Source organism: Xiphophorus maculatus, chromosome 23 (assembly GCF_002775205.1).
Source record: "Xiphophorus maculatus strain JP 163 A chromosome 23, X_maculatus-5.0-male, whole genome shotgun sequence".
Lineage (NCBI taxonomy): Eukaryota > Metazoa > Chordata > Actinopteri > Cyprinodontiformes > Poeciliidae > Xiphophorus > Xiphophorus maculatus.
Genome location: NC_036465.1, coordinates 26,905,890 through 26,927,579, shown reverse-complemented (window position 1 = coordinate 26,927,579; position 21,690 = coordinate 26,905,890). Strand labels below are relative to the sequence as shown.

The 21,690-nt window shown below is 38.3% G+C and overlaps 1 protein-coding gene across 2 annotated transcripts; it reads left to right on the top strand.

Annotated features, from left to right (window-relative positions):
- The first annotated feature begins 4,253 nt into the window (after positions 1-4,253).
- Positions 4,254-14,674, top strand: LOC102222385 (beta-1,3-galactosyltransferase 2-like). Of its 2 annotated transcripts, none has more exons than XM_023329134.1 (4): positions 4,254-4,624; positions 5,918-6,083; positions 10,028-10,294; positions 13,675-14,674. In XM_023329134.1, exons 1-4 carry the CDS (start codon positions 4,464-4,466, stop codon positions 14,266-14,268), a joined length of 1,188 nt encoding a protein of 395 aa, XP_023184902.1. In that variant the 5' UTR covers positions 4,254-4,463; the 3' UTR covers positions 14,269-14,674. The 2 variants fall into 2 exon arrangements, with proteins under 2 accessions (XP_023184902.1, XP_023184903.1); XM_023329135.1 differs by lacking the exon at positions 4,254-4,624 and adding an exon at positions 5,257-5,368.
- The last annotated feature ends 7,016 nt before the right edge of the window (positions 14,675-21,690 follow it).

The following is a 21,690-nucleotide window of genomic DNA, read 5'->3' as shown; positions in this document are numbered from 1 at the left end:
CGTGATATTGTGGGGGGGTTTTCAACATTAGTAGAATATTGACACGTTTGTCATGAAAACACAGCTTGTGCTTTTAACAGTGCTTTTACTTTCTGTTTGATAAAGTGCAGAATTCAACAGTTGCACCAATGTGTGGTTCACTTCGTGCACAGTGGGCTCACAAGTGTTGAACTTGCCTTTCTGTACGTTCAGTTTGACTCTTCACCAAAGGTTTTTCCCCCCTGCAAAAGAAGACCAGACCACAGGTTGTCGGTCCACTTAATGCACAAAGCATTCACCAAAAAAACAACATATTTGTAGAATATTTTTTATGCACTGGCAAACTTTAAAGAAAATCCCCCTGTTGGGTAACGAGCATCAGATTCTCGACGGCCAGCTCCATTTGGCGCAGACGCTTTGAGAAATACAGTATTGTCTGGCAGCAGCTTCACAGCATGCAAAGAAACAGAGAACAAACCAAGCGACAGGCATAGCACATATTTATAGAAAATGCATTCAGTAATGACATGAGTATTAACTGTATTTTTTTTGCTGCTTCTGTCTGAATGAAAGTCTTTGCCGTTTCCAAGCAGTAGCTGCACATTAAAAATCCTAAGACCTGGAGCTCTCTGCAAGCAAGCTTTCCTTCTCTTTCCGATGTCAGATAAGATTTTGAAAATTGACTCACTGCACTGCTAAGCAAAGCATACGGAGGCTGAACCAAGTGCTAGATCCTCTGTGATGTTAAGGCGGAGATGTAGCAGATAACGGGTGGAGAACATGGCAGCTGGTTATGGAAATAATTTTACTTAGAAATAAGAAGAAAAACCTTTAATCTTTCAGTCCTGATGAAGTGGTATGTGCTATTGACTAAATGTATGAGATGTTATTTATTTTTCAGCATATTTTCAATGAGTCATTCAGACTTTTTTGTCTCAGATTTTACTTGATCTTCTTGTATTGATCTATATATAGTCATGTTAAGGAATCAATACAAGCTGTGTGTCTTTGCAACATATTTAAACATATGGATATTAAAGGTCAATTTGAGCACTAAAGTGATATTCATTTAATATAACAAAACTATTAAAATGAAGAAGAGACTTATTTAAAAAAAAAAACTGCAATATGTAAAAAGAGATAAAAAATGAAATGAATTTGTGACGAAGGCCAAACCACAAACAGGTTTCTGTCCTACGGTTAGGACTCAGCTTTTTAAAGGTTTCCTCTCTTTGACTTTTAGATATTTGGTTTGGTGCTAAATATTTAGTGGGAACTAAATAATTAGTTCAAAGATGTATATTTAAGCTTCCTAACTAAATATTTCATTTGCAAGCTAAATATTTAGTTCACAAATTAAAAATTTAGTTTGTGACTTTACTTAGTTTGACAGTATGACAAATGTATGAATAAAATGGTAAGAATATGACTTTGAATTTTCTTTTGACAAGCTAAATAAACCAAATATATTCCTCCCTGTTTTTACTGTGTGACTTGTAACAAACAGCATCCCATACATCTCTGAGACAAAAGGGAAATATTGAAGATCTTCTCATGCTAATAGGACCTAAGGTGGAATATTGCCTAAATGAAAATAAAATGCATACTGATTCAAAAACTAAAGCAAATAATACAGATGGAGAAACTATGTTTGTTGTTGCCTTTATGGTGAATTTCCCGAACCACAATCAGTGTTGGTTTTATTTAGAAACTGAGAAATTCAAATTCTTTGTGACTTGAAAGTCTGACGCATCAAAAGCACAGAAAGATCTGCTCATGTTTTCATCCTGTGAAATCCAGCGTGTTCTCAGAACCGGTTTGCTCTCGGGGCTCACTGATGCTGTGACTTCCTCAGCACCGTCGGTGAGAGTGAAGTGCTGGGAAGGAGATTAGAGGCAACACGGTGGGTCTGTACTGCAGCGTTTCCCAACCCTGGTCCTCAAGGCACGCAGTTCCCTGCATGTTTTAGCTGTTTTCCCTGCTTTCAGCACACCTGATTCTAAGGAATGCAGGTCACAGCAAATGGCCGTTAATCAGCCATCAAATGGAATCGGACGTGCTGAAGCTAAAACAGACATGGGAAAAACTTTCAGGATTCTGCTAATGTTGGAGAGAAAAAAAACACTTTCACAATTACAGGGTTTCCATAAAGAAAAAAACAACAATTTAAATCACAGGTGAATGTTGTTCACACGATAAGTCGTTAAAAAACATGCAGTGGCATGATTCTCCTACCACTTCCTGTTGCCAGTAGTAAAATTTGGTTTTTGCTCACATGACACATGAACTTCCTCTAGACCAGGGGTCCCCAAAAGTCTTTCCTCAAGGTCCGGCATCCTGCATGTTTTAGTTCTCTCCCTGGTGGTACCAACAACCTTTTCAGCATATCAATGTTCTTCTTAGGCCTCTAATGATCCATTATTGGATCCAGGTGCGTTAAACCAGGGAGAGAAGTAAAACATGCAGGATGCCGGCCCTCCAGGACCCACTTTGGGGACCCCTGCTATAGAAGGTTTGCAGCTATCTGGCTGGCTATCTATCTAATTAGCTAGCTAACTGGCTATCTAGTTAGTTACCTAGCTAGGTAGCTATCTATCTCGCTGGCTTTCTGTCTCTACCTATCTAGTAGTGATGGGCCACCTGAAGCCAGGCTTCGAGGCGTGTACCGAGTAAAAAGGGGGCGTGTCAGATGAAGACCCGCTTCGATGCTTGTGTCGTCTTGTTGAAAACCACGTGACTGGCAACCAACCGTGACGCTTCATGGGTTATTGTATTTGATTGCGCAGCAGAGGAGTATCTGTCTTCAGCAGTGGCCGAAATAAAAGGAACCTTTTATAGTTGATGTGTATTAACGATTCTGATGATGGCACTCATCAAAATGCAATGTTTGTTACCGGTTTTCTGAATTGTTGATTATGGTATATTTTGTGACTTTATGTTGTTTTTTTTTTGTTTGTTTTTTTTATGTAAAGCACTTTGAGACTGCATTGTTACTGAAATGCTCTCCATGCCTTATTTTCTGTACATTTTTATTACTTTATTAAAGCAATGCCACATTTTTCCCCTCCACATTTGGGTCCTTTCCATCCACAAATCAGGGCAATTTTTGTGGGTCAGATTTCTTCTGTGTCACAACCTTCCCTCTGAATGGGGCATACAGAAGGTTCTGACATGCAGAGGAAAACCAGTTCCATGCAGGAGCTCATGTTGCTCCTTCACTGCTTCCTCTCGGCAGCCTTCTTAACCTCTTCCTGTAAACTCTTTAAGCAGTTCGGCTTGGATGAGGTCCAGCAAAGCAGCTGATGGCTTTCCTAATGGAACAATCAAAGAGTAAGAGGCGACGCTAAACCTCACATTAATGCGCAGTCAAGCTGAATAGTGTCAGCTACGGGATGGGGATTCATTCTTTTACGTCTTCTAAAAGTAGGTTCTAGTAAGAACTGAGTGTAGAGAGGTTTCTAGATGCACTGCTGGGATTAAAATCTAATTCTGTGGAAGTCAAGTTGTGGGAATTGCCTTCAGCAGCTCTCAGAGAAACTCTGAGGCCACAGTTTTGCAATAAACCCAAACTGTTTCCTTTGTCTTTCAGAATACATCCTGTTGGTGTTGGTTTGTACAAGGGGAGCTAGAATTGTGTAACTACTCAGAGGCTAACACTTATTTTGTGTATTTATCATTTGTATGTCACCATATATATATATATATATATATATATATATATATATATATATATATATATATATATATATATATATATATATATGCACACATAAATTCATTATCAAACCAAGATAAGCCTGATCCCCTGATAAATTGTGCAAAAGTTTCCTTTGTTTTAGGAGTTTTGATTTTGAGTTTTGGTGGAATTTTACCAAGAATGTATGAGTTCATAGACAGTATATATGTAATTATGTCTTACATTATCACATTTCAACAAAGTGGAAAATAAATTTTTACTTTAAGGAGTTAGTTGGCAAAGTGGGTGGGAATGAAACATCTCACAAATGTAAAAAAAAATAAAATAAATAAACTGTCAAGCATAACGGTCATTAGTAGTTTTGGTCATCTTCACTTCCTCAATTAGAAAACGACCAAAAGCTGTGAATGGCCGAAAGGGCAGCACTATTAACATGAAATGAATTTCAATTGCTTTTGATAGTAACAAATGTCCAAACAGGAATAAGTCGATTTTTTCCCCCCTTTTAATGGCTTAACATCAACAGAACAAAATGTCTTTCTTTTAACTCAATCAAGTTTTTCTGCCCCATTTTTGCCTTTGCATTGTGGAAAACGTCAAACAGAAGCACCAGCTGCAGCAGTAGACGTAGTACAAACACAAGAGAGAGAGAGAGAAAGAGGGGGAGTTTTTATTGCCATAGTTTGACTATAGTTACTCAGAGTAACCAGGTTTGCCTCTTATAGACGTAGTAGAAATCTGCAATGTTTTCTGCTTGTGTTTTTTAAAGCAACCTTCAGAGGAGGGCATGGTATCAGAAAAGGCAAGAGACGCGGTTTTGAGGCACTTCCTCTCAAACCACTTCGCAACCAGAGACAGACAGCAAGCAGAAGCATGTCCTCATTCCTACTTGACTCATCTGATAGACTTCTCAGATGTAGCAATGTGGAATGACTCTTTCTCAAAAAGGTAAGCTCGTATCTGTATTTTGAATAAAATGTGCTGGCACAGTTTGATGGGCGTGTCACACCTGAGGCTAAAAAAGATGCATCTTTATTTTGACCAAAGGTTTATAACTATTGGTTTAATTTGGGTTAACCTTTATTGTTTGGGGGGAAAATGGGTCTTTTTTTTTAAGAGGCAAAAACAATGATTGAACTTCTGTCATGGAATCAGAATTTAATCGTTTTTCAACTTCAGATCACCGGTTGCAGAATTTGATATGATCCTAATAACTCAGAAAGTTGCTTTCAATTCTCGCAAATGTCCAAGCATAAAAAAGTAGATTGTTTTTATGGTTGAACGTTTAAGAACTGTCATACAACTTCAGGGGGAAAACATCACCTGCAGTTCCTTAAAACCAAAAAGAAAAAGAACAGGAACGTAAACACAGTTTCCAATGATCTTTTTTTTTTTTAAAAAAAAGGAAGTTTTCCTCTTTGTTTCTGATTGTAATTCCTTCGTCCATATCATCTCCGATCACTAGACAGTTACACTCGTAAACGCAAGTTTCTACATGAACGTGTTTGTTTGCCGCCTGTTTTTCATACGCGCACGCTGCAGTCAGCAAAGACGACATGTTTCTGCTCGTCCTTTCTGCGCTCTCATAAAGGGGTGCTACTTTCACTTGAAAGCTCAAACTGCGACAAGTTGAATTCCTCTGCTGTTTCCTCTAACTTCATGTCTCTCAATGGGAAGCCACCAACTCAGCTGGTAGGGACTGGACTCACATTTACCGCACATTAACAGGTTATAGTGTGATCAGGGTGGAAAAAGTTGTGTTTTTTTTGTGTGTTGTTGTTTTGGAGTAAATATGCTGTTTCTGCTGGCGGGTTTAGTGGGGTTGACTGTGTGTTGAGTGTAAGTTTTAAAGCTTTCTTCCGTACCAGAGGTGCAGTGTAGACTTAAACATTTGCTTATGTTTCACTGTGATTTCTAGTGATTCACAGCTCAGAGAATGGAGTGCGTTACGTTAGACACTTAGGAAAATCTAATTTATGTTTCCTCTAAAGGATATAAATGAGACAACAAGGCTGCAAGTCGGTACTAATTACATATGACTCACTTTCATCAGCTTGTTTTCACATGCATGCTATGATGGAGCTCAAGTTGCACTAGAAATGTTTTGTTTTTGTGGTTGCGCCTGTTGTAATGGCAGAAAAGAGGTGGATCTAAATGGATCCTCAGCAAAGTAGAACTGAATCTTGATCACCGGATGCACCTCTAACCAGAACTAAAGATGTTTCGCCCCTCGCTCTGCAGTGAGAAGTCTCCGTGGAAAGGAGCCAGGCGTTGGTTGTTCTATGTCGTGCTCTCCCTGATGTTGGGAGTTTTAGTTCTCTACACTTGGTTCTCACCATCTTGGAGGCCTTCGCTGGCTCAGAGGGAAGACTCGTCATCAGACGACAACAAGATGACCGTTAAGTCTGTGAGTATGTTGTTGTTGTTTTTTCGTAGTCCTCCGGGATTAAATTGTACAAAAATAACAAAAACAAGTTGACTTCAACAGGATGAGTCATCAGCAGCATCTTACTGTAACTGGACTGTTTGTTTTTTTTTATTCCATGTTGATTCTGGTCATCTGCGAAATTAGTTTACTATAAGAAAACCTTATAGGAAACTTATCATTGTCTTATGAACCTAGAACTCATGAACAGGTACTGGAAGGCTTGCACCTGGATATGAGCTTTTCAGAGTATGACTATGTTGAAAAAAAAAATATTACAGATGGTATATTAAAAATATTTAAAACAAATATGCAGAATAAAATCTAATCATTTTAGTTAAAAAAAATAATAATAAAACAACAGCACAAACATGATGGTATAAAATAAAATAGTTCTATAACAGATGTGTAAAAATATTAAACCACTTGCAAAATATATTAGTTGTCAGTCTTTAGTCTCTGACCAGTCATAGTATACCAAACGTAGCTCAATTTATGTCTGAAGTTGGATCACTTATTGGGGAATGATGTGACACCCATTGGAAACCAATTGGATAGGAAATCCGATAATATAAATTTCTCTCTTTTTTGCTGAAGCAATGAGTTTCTAAAAACCCATTTGTTTTGAGCTGTGTTTAAATAACTGGAACATGAGAAACCTTTTTTCAGTCGTTCATTGTTTTCCCTTACTTTGCAAACACAAATGTAATGTTTGTTGCTTTTTTCTTGTTTTATATGCCTTCTAATCATGGAAAGCACATTGAACTGCCTTGCTGTCGCAAATGTGCTAGGTAAATGAAACTTAAGAATTCAAATACAGCAAGGACACAAATAAGTGTTTGATTTCACTATATGAGGCTACACAGTAGCATAGTTGGTCCTGGGTTTGAATCCTGGTTTGGAGTTTGCTAACCTTGCCTGCTCAGGCTCTCCTCAGGGACTCAAGCATCCTCCCACAGTCCAATAATTTGTCGCAGTATCGGCACCAAAATTCAGAGTATTGCTCACCCAGAGGTGGCTATTATCCAATCCGAAGCAGGTAACTGATCCGATTAGTGGTAAGGTGGCACTGGCAAATTAGAAACCACCAGAGGTCACTGAACGCTAGCAAATGAGGAATAGTCTACTCACTTGCGTTAGCGTTGGGAGAGGTTGGTGACTAGCACGCCTAGTTTGGTTGCCTACTTCCTCTGCTGGCCATTAGGATCAACAGGTTAGCATTAGCATTTGACAGGCTGGCAACTAGCGAACCACAGCTCTCAAGACAAGAAGAGAAGTCTTTAGAGAGCGGTTGATGAGCTTTATCCAGGTCAGGTTGTTTGTCCGGTGCCTCTCTACTGCTTCGTTTCCAATGAGCAGTTTGGCATGGGTCAGTGCAGATCCACAGGCCAGTTTGTTTAGATTTTAAAAGCGGCCCATTCTACCGACCCACTACTGCACTGTTCCTGGAAACCCTTCAGTTCTAGGTTCATAAGACAATGATAAGGTGCAACTGAGTTGGGGTTACTGGTGTCACACAACACGGTCCATTGATATGGGGACAGAAAAATGTCATTGCTTGAGAGAAGCTAGTATGACACATTGTTAGGCATTCAGATTTAACACCACCTGCCCAGTGCAAGTCCAACTGCTGGTGGAAGCACTCTCCTGAAAATGGCAGACCATAAAATAGCATAACGAACTACACAGAGTCATGCTGTACTGCTCACTGGAAACGAGGGATGTTGCCATGTGATGGCCAGGCAACCTGTGACCCTGCAAGAACACTTGGTTGTTCTTGCAGGGTCATTTGCAAGAACGCTACCCATACATGCAAAGGATGTATGGGTAGTGTGAGAGTGACATTGTTATTGCTACTGGATACAAACCATCACATAGGCGAATAAATAAGCATTTTGAGCCTTATTGGACTCAAACTTAGGGAGACTGTTTGCCCTGTTTGCATATCGACTTAAAATTGGTGTATTGTTGCATAGTGAGCTTCTTGCTTTCAGTAGAAAACATATCAAGAAGAAGGAAAGGGGCCAAAACATAGTCAGAGGCATGGATGAAGAGAAAAAATATTTAAAATGCCTCTAATTTTATAAAGCAATTTGAGCAAAACCACTTTGACCAAGGTATTGTGACCCTGATTAGGCATCTTTCCTGTCACAACATTTCAGGCATGCTACATGGAGAAGCTGGTTGCCTACATGTGCCAGGGAAGCTTTGATCTGCAAAATGCATGTCTGGAGATGGGACCCTAATTGCTTGACTGATTGTATGAAATCAGGGTTCCATCAGGCATGAAGGTGGATAGGTGGCTTTAATGAAATGTGAACCCAAATATGACCATTTGTTTGGGGTGAATGGCTGTGTAGTTATGTAGAGCTAAGTCTTAATTAGCCTCTTTGTCTGTTGTGATTTATTTATTTTCCACCTTCTCCTTAGCATGTCTTGAAGCATTTTTGGGCGACTTGCTTTTTCCTGATCTGTGAGCAATCCAACAAACTCCTCTGTGTCAATCAGCTTGTGCAAACAGTTGAAGGTAACACAGAACTGGAGTTTATCCCAGAACTGACAATGAGGCACATACATATATGGCTTGGTTACAGCATCAGCACTCTCCCACATCCCCACACACACTCACACATGTTTACTACAGAGTGCAAACACCAGGCTCATAATGCTGAAGTCAGTATCTAATTCAACGCTTATAATGAAGTACTAAGTTAGACGACTATTTCGCTGTTTGCTTGACTGATTTTTATTGTTTTGGTTTATGGGAAAATTTGTTGTTCAAAGTAAAAAAAAAAAAAAAATACTTCAACTGGGACAAGAATCTCCACTGACCTGGGCTCTGGAGTTAATGTGTCAATGTCAAACAGAATTTGTTTAAAAAGAAATGCAACAATCACCAGCTTGGTAATTACACTTACTGCTCACAAAATTCAAAGGCCAGCATCATCAAAAGTGTGCCACCAGTTACAGTAACACGTATGCAGGTATACTGGATCGCCAGCAATATGAGATACATTCTCCTTATCCTGTGTTTATGAATATTTAAACACTAATGCATGATATTCAAGGACATGTTGCACAAGACGACATGCTGACTGACAAAGTCACAAACAGTTATGGGTAAAATGTACTTTTGCAATTTTCACTATGGCTATAGTAGGCCTATGAGGAGCAGCCATATTGGATTTTGAAGTTGTGGTTGGGAATTTCCAGGCCGTTTCCCGGGAATCTTCCCCACGGCTAACTGCTAAACAACCACAAAGATGAACTGAAACAGTTCAGTTCCTTTTTCTTTTTTTTTCACCGTCTCCAGTTGATTTCTGAATGCATAACACTTATAATTTTGCAATTGTCCCTATTATTCCTCAATAGTTGCTAGGATCAGCAATCTTCTGTGCTTCGTATATACTACTGTCTCTAATCTTTTCACAACATTACAGACGTCAAAGAGTTCTAAATCAAAAGAAACACGCAACACTTAAATATGAACTGTAATTTCTGTTTAAGCAACATTTTCAGCACACAGTGACAACTTAATCTGACATTACCAATCTTGAATTCAATTCCTACAGTAAGAGTTGTGGCATTAGCTTGTGCCAAGGCATGTTTGGCCAATATATAGATATGTTTTTTTTAAAAAAGCCTTTAAAAAGCATTACAGATGATGTAGCAATAATTTTGCTTACTGCAAAACATAATTTTGAAAAGTAGGAAGTGCTGCTGTGTCAGTGGTTTTGACGCTGAATGTGAGAAATTCCATCTCCATTTTGAGGCTCTATGTTCATATTGGTACAGATGTTGGTGTAAAAACTAATTCACATGTAATGCTGTGCACGCATTCAGAAAAAATGTCTCTACGTTAAACTATGTGATGCGAATGGTTATGTTTAAATTGTATAAAACAAAACTTTGCTTTGCCTCCACAGATTTCGCCTTCTCACTCCATACCCTCACAGTTCTATGTGGAATACCCGTACCGATACCATTTCATACTGGATGAACCAACCCGATGCCGACAGGAGAGCCCCTTCGTGGTGGTCATGATCCCAGTGGCCCCACAAGGCAGGGAGGCCCGCGACATCATTCGCAGGACATGGGGAAGAGAAAGTCAGGTGTTGGGCCAGTTGATCAGCTACTACTTCCTCCTGGGAAAGTCTAGAATTGGTAACGACGCAGAGCCACCTGAGGAACAGGTGATGTGACCGCTGTTTTTCTCTCAATTTTTAGGGGTAGATAAGATAAGAAATGGCACGAGAGTTGAGTAGGGTGAACTCTAAGTGCACTGATGTCCTTTCTATTTGTGTAACGGGTGGCAGAGCTGGTGGCAGGTGATCCCTTGACTCAAACAAATCTGAAGAGCAAAGGATATATTTAGAGTATTAAGACAGTAGCTGCGTGTCTGTTAACCATAAAACTACGTAAATTGAAATTCCGAAAATAAAAATAAAACGTTTTGAAGAAAAGAAGTTTTGAATAAAAAGTTTTTGCACTATGACGAGGTGGTTCTTCGGCCATATTGAAACTCCTGTTTCACATCACACAAGTCACGTGATCAACAGCCGGATGCTATGATTGACCAAAAGTACAAAGAAGACGACAGGAAGTAGCAGGAGAATGACGCTCACAAAGCATCATGTTTGCCGTCTCATTCTTTAGAACGTTTTGTGAGCGTCAAAAGAATGACTCTCACAGAAGCATGATGAGACGTTTTCGTTTTGTTTTTTCTGGCGATGTTCAGCTGGCTCCATCAGACCTCTCTCAGGTTCACACAGTTCATAAGAGGCTTTGTGTCAATCTAACTTGTTAAATCTATAGCTCTTCTGTAAAACCACCAAAACACCGGTTACTCCCAAGTATAAAGGCCTTGTCTCTCCAACACCTGAATAAGACACAGACGTCTCTTCTGACAGCTGAATTATAGTCTCATGTAACTGTTTACATCCGTCGCTGCCATGATTTGTAACGCCTTATCGCACGAACAAGCTTATTCACGTGTGATTGTCATTTCATATTTTATTTCATGGAATCACCACAATCTCGACATGGAGTTGTTGTTGTTTTTTTTTTCGAAATTGGCAGAATAATTAGCCAATATTTGTGCACATTTGTAATGGAAACGAAGCTACTGACACAAGGATGGAAACATCATTTTTCTGAAACATTTTACTGCAGTGTTATATCCTACAGTTGTATCCCTATGTTACAGTTTTAATGCTTTCGATAACCCAATATCTTTAGTTTTACACCAAAACTATGACAATGTCCAAATAACACGTACATCTCTGTATGTATTTGCAGGCACTATAAAAGCATTGTTTTGTCTGGAACATGTCTCTCTTGTCTGTACAGTCTGATCACTTCCTTTACTGAAATTTCTAAGCTGCTCTTCCTCTACCCATTACATGTCGGTGTGTTTAAAAAAAAAAAGTGCTTTATGCAGTGAAGGAAGCTAAAACATCAAGACAGGGCAGGTTATTTTTGCTGTGTTAAAGCTTTTATCCTTAATTACAAGTCTATATGCAGGTACAACTGTCATCCGTTTGTGCACAAATGCAAACCACAGGTGGGTATGTGTCAGCTCCTGGAACTGTGGACATACCCAGAACACAGTGGGGTTTTTTTTAATCATACACGTCATATGATGCATCGTTTTCACGTCATACACAACTCGCACCAAAAGCAATCAGCGGTATCATAATTATAGCGAAACACAAATTAAGAACAAAAGTATATAAAGCATCAATGCCTCAAATTGTTCTTCGTTCACATAGATCCGTGAGCTCAAATCAGTCTCCCTGCACGCTCAGGTTGGTGGCAGAAACATAGCGCCACAGTGAGGGAGAGAAACGGGAAGAAGCTGGGAAATGATCCCTTACTCTGCCTGTTTCATCTGTCCTGGTTCAAAAAGTATTTGCTTTGAACATCGGTGTTAAAGTCTGTGAGGCTAAAATAATCTGCAGAAGTTCTGCAGACTTGCAGTTTATTGGTCTTGTGGGGTTTAAACACTTTGGTTTCTCTTATCAGTGAACTCAACATGTGCGCAACTGCTGGTGTACTTCTTAAAATAGTTTGAACAAGCTTGAACTTAGCTAAAAAGGGTGAAAGGGTGTGACCTGTTCAGAATGGCTAGTTTATTTCTCAAAGGCAAGAGTTCATGCAAGTGGAAAAGTCAGTGTCATCAAATTGAAAAGTCCTGACACTTTGTTGGCGACAAACACACGAGACAGTTTTTGCGTAACGCTGTGCGCAATTGCGAGAAATATTTGAGAGATATTGTTCAGAGAGATATTTTCTGGAAAGAATCAGGAAAAGTAAGCAAAATGAGAACCAGTTCAACGTTTTTGTTGAACTGGTTATAAAATGAGGACTACTAGCTTTAACTACTAGGGATGATTAACTCATTAGTGTAGTTCATTTTGACTGACATAATTTCAGGGTTTCCCACAGTGTATTATAAGCCTGGTGGGCCACCAGGCTTTACTTCTGCCCCCACCAGACTTAGATTTAGTTTATAGTTGGAGTAAGGCATTAATCTTCCAGTCTTCCAATAATGCATAACTATCAAGTGATATTTTCAAATTTCCTGTCATCTTTAAACATTTTTTAACTCAAAAACATGGCGGCCGGCTGGATGAATGACATCCCCTACTGCGCCGGGGTTGGCAAGTTTTCTGGTGGAAACCCTAAATGTTATAAAACAGCAGAGAACTGCATGGAGGCAATTGATGCAGGTCCAAGAGGATTTGCAATTTTTTGAAAGTGTTGAGATACTGATACTATGACGAGCACAAATGACTAAATGTTGTGGAGGTTAAACTAACATTTATGTGAAATTTAATTTGAATGGAGAAATGAACAAGAGAAGTTGAGAAAAATTGTAATAAGCTTCCCCTCCTAGCGAATCCTCCTCAGGGAAGTAAAACTTATATGTGTCTGTTTGTTCTTTAATGTCCGACCTTTTTGTTGTTTTGCGAAAACAGCACAACCCTCACAGAACTTTATAGGATGACTCCCAGTTCTGTATTACACTTCCGATTATTACACTTCATTCATTGTACTTTATTTCCTCATTTTAATTTTAATCCAATTTAAATCTGTTGTCTTTGAGAACCTTACTTCTCCACCAGATAAACACAAATTAAGACAAATTAAGAATTATTTACATATTCAGGGGTGAGTGTGCTTAGAGCGCCTAACTGGCTAGGACCGGCCCTGCTACTGTGAAACCTACAGACCTAAAAGCTCCTATCTAACTCCTTTAAAGGAGCAGTATTATGCAAAATCTACTTTTTTCAGCTTTACATCATGTTATAATGTTATTCCCTCAACAAAAACGTACCTACAGTGTTGCCTTGATTCTTTCATGCGTGTTTGAGAAATCATTTAATTCCCGTGGCAACCATTTAGCTGTACAAAACACCTGCGTGAACCTAGCTCCGCTTTTGAGATGCAGCTTCTCCTCGGGCAACTCTCCTCCATAGCCCCTTCCCGACGTCTGGCTATTGTTATCATTGAGTGTACTTATAAGTCAGATGCTGTTAACTTCAGCTTCAAATGTTCTTGTTTTCCACAGATTTTAAATGAAAGCAAGAAGTACCACGACATCCTCCAGAGTAACTTCTTGGACAGCTACAAAAATCTCACCATTAAAACGATGGTCATGCTGGAGTGGCTCGGCTCCCACTGCCCCAACACCTCCTACGCCATGAAGGTCGACTCGGACACCTTCCTCAACGTACGCAACCTCGTCGACCTGCTGCTGGAAGCCCCCCGCCACAACTACATGACTGGCCTGGTGGCGCGGGGCGCCGCGGTTCTTCGAGACCCAACCTCCAAGTGGTTTCTGTCGCCCGAAGTCTTCCCTGAGGATTCGTACCCTCCGTACGCGCTGGGAGTTGGCTACGTCTTGTCCCTGGATCTGCCCAACCAGATACTGGAAGCGTCCAAAACGATTCAGGCTGTCTACATCGAAGATGTGTACTTGGGTTTGTGCATGAGACATTTAGGGATTCCGCTGACGGATCCTCCACACGGCGGTTCTTTTGTCATCAACACGCCTTCGGAAACCACGGGCTGCTACTTCGCTTCGGTCATTGTCACGTTACTGCAGAACTCTGAGCAGATTTTGGATGTGTGGAAGGCTTATGAGACTCGACCAGACTGTTAGACCTTCAACGTTTGGTGGCATTTTCTCCCATGAGCACCCATACCCTGCTGGGGAGGAACGCGGTTAGAACACCAGCTGGTGTATGTCTCACGCAGAGAAACCTGATGAGTATCTCCAAACCTCACGTTTGTCACACTGAAACTGTTTACAGGAGACGGAATGCAGAAGAGGTTTCGAAACTGTGTGCAACGACTGTGCAATTATTTAAAGTCTAATTTATTACTTTTTTTAAAAGATTTTATAAGTTCATAAGTTCATACTATTACTGTTCCAACATGTCAAAGGAGAGTCCCTTGCAAGTGCACCTCTATTTTTGAATGTTTTCACATGGGAACCAGAGTAAAACGAGGGAAAGAACAATATCAGTGTGTTTCTGTAAGCTGTGCAATAAACCTTTTTTTTTTAACAGGGCTACATTATTTCCTTCATACAGTTATTTAATGAGCAAACATAGACATTAGAAGCTCAATGACTTAAGCCTGAAGTGGATGACAGCACTAACAGCAGTGTGCTGTACCTACAACACATCGTGCCATAGCTTATTTTTTTTAAAATCAAGTCCCCAGCATGCCTGGACTTTCTTTGTTAGGTTGGTATTTTCCAGATTGTCCATCCTTTTTCTTTGTGAATACAAACTTTAGATCATTGATCCTGAAATTTTGCTGCAATTTGGTCACTTTTTGGTGACAGTCAAAGCCCCTTTGATAGCCACGTATAACAAGAGTTTTCTTCAATAACTGACTCAAGATACTCATTTATTATAAGTGAAGAATAAATGCTGCGGATACTGTGGTTCCCTCACGACAAGGAGGTTCTTGGCCCAAATCCTAACTGAAACCTCAGGGTGAACGGTAAATTGACTTAGTTCTTGTCCTGGCCTGTCCATGTTGTTTGCGATAGCCTGACAACAATCTGTTGAGGTGTTTGTTACCTCTTCCCCATTAACGCCTGGAGATAGGCACCAGGCCCCCTGGTGACGTTCAACAGGATTAAGTGTAAACAGAAGAGGCAGTGATGACTGGATAACTTGTTCATATTCCAAAGATATGTCTATTAAGACACTTTAAAAAATGTGCTTTGCTCATTTTACATCAAACACTCTCCTCACAAGTCTAAACTCATTAGCAGTCAGTGTCAGTCTGAGTCGGATCATATTGAGAGCAGACAAAACCGAGTTGAACAGAAACCTCCAACATTAAAAAAAAAAACTAAACCATCTGCTTGACTCACTTCCTGAGAAGGGCGGCTTCATCAAGTTCTCAGCTGTGAGTGCTGTTTGGGGTTGACAGCTCCCTTCTGCAGTGCCAATGTCAGCCGTCACTGGGGGCAACGGGTATATCATTACGAATGGCGCCCTCCTGTGGAGAGTGGGTAAATGACAGTATTTAAAAAAATAAATAAATTTAAAAAAAGGAAAATTGAACAAGCCGCTGTCTACGGAAGATGATTAGGGCCACCGAAAAAAAAAAAAAAAGAATTCTGAGATTAAAGTCAGAATTCTGACTTTATTTATTTATTTATTTATTTTCCGGTGGCCCTAATCCTCTTCCTTAGTTGTCCGTCCAAATTTTACTTGCTTTTTAAACAGTTAGAAGAAAATGAATTCAAAATATTAAAGACACCGATTACAACTGAATTAAGTACAACAAATTACAATCTGTTCAGTAGGTAAAACCAACACAAACGGGCATAGTTGTGGGAGGGAAATGTTAAAGACTTTAAAGTTTTCTTATGAATAAAAAAAACTTAAAGGTTTACTAATCATTTGTATTCAGCCCTGGGGCGGAAATTATCTAAAGAACCTCCAAACATTTATTGCGCCAATGTTTTACAACCAGGGTTCGCGAACTTGCCCTTTTAAAAGGGGTTTCAGGCCTCTGCCCCGAAGCCCCTTTTAAAATCCAACAGACAATCCTACAAAATATGTGAAGAAACATTGACTTTTATAATGTTTGTTGTCTCACTTTTATTCACTTGTAACACTTGTGGGCAGGATTTTCGCAGGTCTGTCCTCGACAAGAGCAACTGGATGGTTTCTTCCGTTTTTTTCTTGTCAGAAGTTTTCCCATTTATGTAGCTATGCTACTGCTAGCTAAAGAAACTAAGCAGCTTCATAAATTTGACTGACAGCCAATCAGAAAGACGGGCAAATAATGGCAAATAACATTTCAGTAAGTTAGTTTAATTTGGATTTTGTAAAAATAAATTTAAAAACATTTCATAATAATAATAATAATAGTTGAAAAACAGAATAGATTTTATGATTTAAAAAAATTATATATCTTTTTTTATTATTAAGAAATGTATTAGTTTCAATATTTTAGCATTTTGTTTTCTCATTTTCCCTTTAACTTTATCAGGCCTCCTTATCGCCCCCTGGCGGCACCCACTTTGACAAACACTCCTTTATAATGCAGTCATTAGATTAGAATATTATTGAAAAGTTAATGGATTCACTTGGTGGTATATTCACCAAGTGAAACATACCAGGTTAAAGGTCATTTTTTAAAAATAGCATTTAATCAAACAAGGCAATTCAGAACATATATTCTAATTTATTGACTATGACTGCGTGTCTCCACCTGCACATTTAGATATTTTATTTTATATATATTATATATAATATATATATATAATATAATATTTTGCACATCATTTGGCCAATACTTTCTTCCCGTTGACTGGTGAACATCCACACAGATCTCAGTATCTTTGCAGCATCTAAAAGGTTTTATTTCAGGATGGCCCTGAATTCACCTTCCCATCAGCTCTGACTGAGAAGCAGCAGCATGATCCTGCCGACACCGTGTTTCATAGTAAGTATGATGTATTGTCGGTTAAATTTAACTGCAGCAGCTACTTATTTCATGACTTTCTAAAGTAAGTTTTGAGTTACCCCAAGAAACCTCAATCTGCTTCTCTTTCTTTGCCATTAAAAAAAAGAATATTGGCAATAACTTGTGTTTAGTTTGTTGTAAAGATCATGCAGATGGTTTAGACTGCTAGAGTAGAAGAAGTGCAATTCTTTTTCTGTTTTCAGATGATGACAGTCTGTATAATGAGTAGAAAAAATAATACTGGCCCAAAAACTGAACCAATAGTGAACATGTAATTGTTGCAAAAAAAAAAACAAAAAAAACAAAACATCTAAAACCGCTTATTTGGAAAATACACAGGAAAGTATACATGTTGCATCTGTGCAACAAAACACCTACAAAACATGTTAACACAAGGATCTGACCATGTGACAATGAAAATATTACCATACGCTGTGAAAAGATACAATTTACTCTGTTACTTGTGTTTGTATTAACATCCCCAGATCAATATGTGAGATTTGAAAGTCACAAAAGGCTGGAGCATCAGAATCAGAATCAGAATCAACTTGACTATACAAAACATACTATAATCAGGCATAACATTATAACCAGCGGCAGGCGAAGTGTGACCCTGGTTACCTGCTGGCTGTGGCACCTGTTTTTGGGTGGGATACATTAGACAAAACACTGTAAAAAAAATATTTGTTGACTCAAAATGAGTCAACAACTCAGTAAAGGTGCATCACTTTTCACTGTCAAGTTCAAAACACGTGTTAAAAACCATTTATACATTTTCAGTTAAGTTGACTTAACTGTCTTTAGCAATTATATTAAACTAAAAAGTGATAAGAGATTCTTTTTAAAAGTTGCCCCAACTTATCTAAGTTTTTACATTATATATCAAGCTGATTTAACATTACATTTTATAAAATTATAACTCACTACTAAGTGAAGAGAAGTAGTGTTTATTTTTTGACTCTGAACATTTTGGACTCAGTGTTGAAAGTTTCTTTTGAGTTTTGTTATTTTTGTTTTGCTTGTTCAGTCACCTAAGTCTGACTTTTAAATTACTCAGGGACACAGTACATCGAAAAATAGACAGGTGATCAGCCGAATGATCCCTGATCCTTTTTCTTTCAGACGTTTTCAAAGTATCTTTTTTTTCCCCATTTATTTCTATGCTTTGCATGACTCTTCTTTGGTTCCTCATTTATTGCTGTCCTCATATTTAAGGCACATACTGCCTGGTACAATGTCAGAGTTTAAGAATGAAGTAATTACTTCAATTAATTTTATGAATGAAGACAGACGAGTCCAATTTATTACTTCCTATCCATGGACGTAGATCGGTACAGAATTATAATCCCAGGTCCAGTCAGAAAATGAGTGAAAAAGCAGATAAAGAACAAAGAAGAAAACTTCTCTTTAAAACATTCAACTTTAACTGAATTTAAGTGAAACTCTGGAAAGGAGATGAAAAAGCCGTTGATGTTTTAAAATGTGCACATTTCTTCTTATACACCTTCTGATTTTCAAGGATATTTTGTCCTCTTAGACTTTAAATATTTGATATTTTTCATCTTTGTGAATTGAAGAAAAAAAAATCTCTGTTATCATAAGTTATGACGTACTCATTTTGTGCCACCTCAGCAAGTAGAACTGTGATGCAGCAGGAATCTAATTATTTGTTTAAAAAGTCCTAAGCAAACTTTTGACTTTTCAAACTTAGAAATTTCCATGTTTTTTTTCTCAAAAAAATTGTGAGATTAATCTAAAAGTGTAAGTTTTTTTTTTTTTAAAAAAAAGAAATGCATTCCTCCTTTTTTTTTCTGTCTAATACACTGTCTGACATTTAATTTCCGCCTAACATTTTTAATACAGTACAGCATTTTTTGAATATGAATTTGAAATGCGTTGAATCAATGACAGCAAACACCCACTTATAAAAATGCCAATATTATTTTTCTAATAAACAGAGGCAAACAAACCACTTCTATCCTCGTGGAATTAATTTTATCCAGTTGTCTCACACAACGTTGTCTTGTTTGCATTAAATACAGGTTCACAAACGTGTGCGCTTGTGTCTTGTATGTGTGTGTTTGTGTGTATCTAGGCAGCTGACCCTGGTGCGAACAGGGCTACTTTGTGAAACCACAGAGAGACCATTCTTCCCTGCGACATAACACACTCATACACGGCCTTCCACTCTGGCCCCTCTCGCCCGCCGTAATTTCGTCGCATTCACTAACGCGCACAAACGCACATGCAGAGGGAGCAAGAGAGTCAATTTCAATCTCTCATTCTCCTGCAGAAATCTCCGAGCACAGTCTTGCTTTTTGTTTCTCCTCGGCGCTCACAGACACCGGCGGCAATGTCCCTCCACATAATGACCCTTATTCCACCACCCTGACCGTGAGTCACTGGGTTCAGTCAGGAGACTGGAATGTCGAGCTCCATCCTACCGATGCGTTGGAATACACCGCAAATATTTTTCACACGAGGGAAATCGGCAGTCATCGGAAAGTAATGGACGTGATATCGTCCAGTTATCGTAAAAACTTGCTAAAACATTCTAGCCATTTTATTTATTTATTTATTTATTTATTTATTTATTTTTTTAAAGATCCACCATTTTATTTCCATTGTTGGGTTTTAGAATGAAGATAATGGCAGAACCTTTGCAATAAAAGAGAATGTTTATTTTTGTGGAGCCGTTACAAATGTTATTGTCCCAGGAATTATCCTGATAAATGATCATGTTGTGTAGAGACCGCTTTCAAGTATTGATAATAGCAGAACTATGCAAGTTGGCCCTCTTAAACACTAAGAAAGTTAAATTTTTTACTACAGAGCAGTCCACACTGCAACTGGAAGACATTTTAAATGTACCCTAATAAAACACAATAACCAAAATCAGTGAATAAAAAGGAAATAAAAACCCACATGCATAAATAAAGTTGACTATGAAATCTCAAAAACAAAATGGCCCTTCAAAAAATATTAGTCGTCGGAATGGAAATGATTGACCTCATTTGAATTTTGTACAATTAATTGATTGATTGCTTATTGCGACAGGATTGAAAAGATTTCAAAATAAATTCCTGGTACTTTCTGTTGTAGAAATTTAAAGCAAGACGCCATGGTGTAGAAACACAAAAGCATAGAGTCACAACTTTTCAACATTTTGCCATTCAACAGCAGGTTTTGTTGTATTTATTGTGATTTTAAGTAGTACGCAAACAGAAAGTATCACATCACGTTGAAGTGGAACAAAAACAGGATGCAGAGATTTTTGAATAAGGAAAATGACAAATTTGAAAAGTGCGGCTTGCCTTTGTGTTCAGTGGCCCTGATTCACTCATTTGGGGAACCATCTTTTGCTGCAGTTACAGCCACAAGTCTTATGAATCATGTCTCAAGATTCTAGAGTCTTAACTGTTTGTCCATTCATTGTCACGAAACAGCCTCGGTCCAAAGGGTCCAAGAAATATGGAATATAAAAAGTTTTCCCCCAGGATTGCAGTGTATTTTGCTTCATCTATCGTTCCATCAGCAGTACTCCGCTTTCCTCACCGGGCCGAAGAACAGCCTCCCCCCAGCATGATGCTGCCACCACCTAGCTTCAAGGAGAGGATGGTGTTCAGGTTGATGTAGATAGATAGATAGATAGATAGATAGATAGATAGATAGATAGATAGATAGATAGATAGATAGATAGATAGATAGATAGATAGATAGATAGATAGATAGATAGATAGATAGATAGATAGATAGATAGATAGATAGATAGATAGATAGATAGATAGATAGATAGATAGATAGATAGATAGATAGATAGATAGATAGATAGATAGATAGATAGATAGATAGATAGATAGATAGATAGATAGATAGATAGATAGATAGATAGATAGATAGATAGGTAGATAGATAGACTTCTGTTGTTTCAACAATTTCTAAATATTATTCAAGTGTTGCATTCCTTATAGTTCTTACATCATTGTGGTGTTTGTCATTCTGTAGTAGTCTGATAGAAGTCTTCTTCCTTCCTTTCAGTTTTTATTTGATTTTCTCTGGAAGGATGTTCCAGATTGTTCATTATTGTGTGATCAGATATTTTATTATTTGCCCAAATACTATTATTATTATTATTATTATTATTATTATTATTATTATTATTATTATTATTATTATTATAGTTTTGATATGTGGAAAAGTCCGTTTAGATGAGCAGGTATTCTTAAAAAAAACGGAAGGAGAAAGAAAACTTTCAGAAGCAAAACACAGGAACCATTTCCAAACAGTAAACAGCCAAAGGCTTAACCGGAAGCTCATGCAAGTAGCTGCAAAATTAAGTTAAGAAAGTGCACGAAAGCACATTGGAACCGAACACAAAGGTATGTCGTAAATATGAGTATTGTGCACAAATAGGATTTTCAATCTGAAAAACAAAGATTATGGAAGTTTATGAGTAACTTTCTGTCCATACACGTACGAGGAAAAAATATAAATGTATATATCTCTCACAGGTCCGACTTTTACCTCGGCAGGTCGTACCGGAAGTAGTTTGTTTCTCGACTCCTCCACTTGACTCACTCCGCTA

Bases quoted from the DNA above. Each gene is read 5' to 3' on its own strand.
- LOC102222385 (XM_023329134.1), top strand. From the start codon at position 4,464: ATGGTATCAGAAAAGGCAAGAGACGCGGTTTTGAGGCACTTCCTCTCA. The intron at 6,084-10,027 runs GTGAGTATGTTG...TTGCCTCCACAG, and splicing joins ACAAGATGACCGTTAAGTCT to ATTTCGCCTTCTCACTCCAT. The intron at 10,295-13,674 runs GTGATGTGACCG...TGTTTTCCACAG, and splicing joins CAGAGCCACCTGAGGAACAG to ATTTTAAATGAAAGCAAGAA.